General features: G+C 54.4%; 1 protein-coding gene across 2 annotated transcripts in view; it reads left to right on the top strand.

Annotated features, from left to right (window-relative positions):
* The window catches only part of GPRC5B (G protein-coupled receptor class C group 5 member B), a 29,088-nt gene that overhangs the window by 7,678 nt on the left and 19,582 nt on the right, over positions 1 to 1,828 (top strand). The window contains exon 1 of one of the 2 annotated variants that reach the window (XM_023521771.1): positions 7 to 1,195. The exons of the other annotated variant lie outside the window; for it this stretch is intronic. Coding sequence (XP_023377539.1) covers positions 1,108 to 1,195 — 88 coding nt within the window. The 5' untranslated portion in view covers positions 7 to 1,107. Of the gene's footprint in view, positions 1 to 6; positions 1,196 to 1,828 lie in introns of those variants that run through there. 2 annotated transcript variants of the gene reach the window in all.

Here is a 1,828-nt window from a genome sequence, read left to right as displayed (position 1 = left end):
GCATCACGGGGGTGGGGAGGACCTAATTCAGATAGACTGGCCGGCAAAGGGCTCGCCAGGTGACATTTCTAGAGCTCTGGTCTGTAGTAAGAGTCCAGAAACAACGGCGCAATTGTTTGTCTCTTGGCTCCGCTGCTTTGTAGTTGCGTGACCTTGGACGAGCCGGCTGACCTCCCTGTTTTATTTCCTGTAAAATGGAGAGAATAGTACTTGCTTCATAGTGTCGTCGCGCGGATTATAAAGGCGTTAACATATACGTGAAGTGCATAGCAGAGCGCCTGGAGCATAGTAAGCGCTATGAGTTAACAGTTATTGTCACTGTCGCTATGGCAGTAACAGAAAACTCTGCAGGGCAGTTCGGAATCCCCCAGAAATCCTAGATGAGCCAAACTCAGCCTCATTCTGTGAGGCGGTATATAGGCCTCGCCTTTATCCCCATGGACGGTGTTCTATAGAGCGGGTTGGCTGCCAACACATACATAGGCGTCCTTGGCAATGATAAAGACCCACTTGAGACAGCTGGAACCTACTAAAGCCCCTGGCTGCCTAGATTTTGGGTACAGAGGACTTCCTGGAAGAAGAGGGGCTACGGGATGTTGGAGGAATAATAGAACTCTGTTGGCGAATAACACGAACCCCTCTCAAACCGGCTCAATCCCCAAAAGGGATGTTAACTGGCTGCTAGAACTGCCAAGGCCCGGGTGTATCCAGCTTCAGGCAGAGCTGAATCCAGCCCTTGGGTGTATCAGGACAGTACGCCATCACCTGGCTGTTTCGTCTGGGTCGGCTTTACCCTAGAGCAGGCGCTCTCCCTGTGGTGGTAGATGGGCCTGCTCCAGCTCCAGGCCTCTTAGCTCGATCATCCCAGTAGAAGGAGAATACCTCTTTCCAGTTACTTCTCCCAAATATTCGAAGGCTGGTTACCCTGGGTCTGGGTGGGGCCATGTGCCTGTCCGTGAACCAATCCGTGTGGCCGAAGGGCGGGATAACTGCTCTGATTGGCCAGGCCTGGGTCAGGGGCTCTGATTGGCCAGGCCTGGGTCAGGGGCTCTGTGCTGGGGCTCCAGGCGGGGCTCTCCAAAGGAGAATCTGGAGCTCTTTTCAGAGATGGGAGAAATGGATGCTAGGCAACAAAAACAACAGCTGTCCCGGAAAGAGAGGGTTCCACCCTCAGGAATGAAGGCAGAAATCAAGGGTGTGTCCATTTACCACGACAGACAGGGCTGGGAGCTAGGGACTTGGCCACCCGCCAGGAGGACGCAGCACGGGCTCAGGAGCACGCAGCACGGGCTCAGGAGCTTGGTCTCCATCTTGGGTTTTTCATCATCCTTGTTGGTTTCCCCTTCATTGGAAGGCCAGTCAGGAATGGGGAGGAGCTGGGGAAGCCGAGTCCCACATTGAAGGCCAGGTTCTTGCAAGGAAGTGACACAGGGTGCAGGCCTGAGGCTGAGAGGTCTGGCTGGTTTCTTGACATCTTCCCCATCAACCCAGACAAGGGTACAAACCAGGCTTAGTGGAACTACTCACATCTGGGGCTGGACAATTCTTTTTTTGTGGGGGCGGGGGAGGAGTGCGTCCTGTGCATAACAGGATGTTTAAAAGTGTACCTGGCCTCTGCCCACTAGATGTCAGATGTACCTACCTCCCCAGTTGTGACAACCAAAAATGTCCCTAGACATAGCAGAATGTCACCTGGGGTCACAATAGGCTCTGGCCGAGAACCACTGGCCTAGAGGGCATGTGGGGAGAGGGCTGGTGGTCGAGACTCCGGAAGCACATTCCTAGCCACACGGGGGGGTGCGGTTGGCTGTTGCGTGAACTGGAGAGG

The sequence above is a fragment of the Pteropus vampyrus genome, unplaced genomic scaffold, assembly GCF_000151845.1.
Source record: "Pteropus vampyrus isolate Shadow unplaced genomic scaffold, Pvam_2.0 Scaffold314, whole genome shotgun sequence".
In the NCBI taxonomy this organism is placed as follows: domain Eukaryota; kingdom Metazoa; phylum Chordata; class Mammalia; order Chiroptera; family Pteropodidae; genus Pteropus; species Pteropus vampyrus.
Note: the sequence above shows the minus strand (reverse complement) of the source record. Positions and strands in the feature narration are given on the sequence as shown.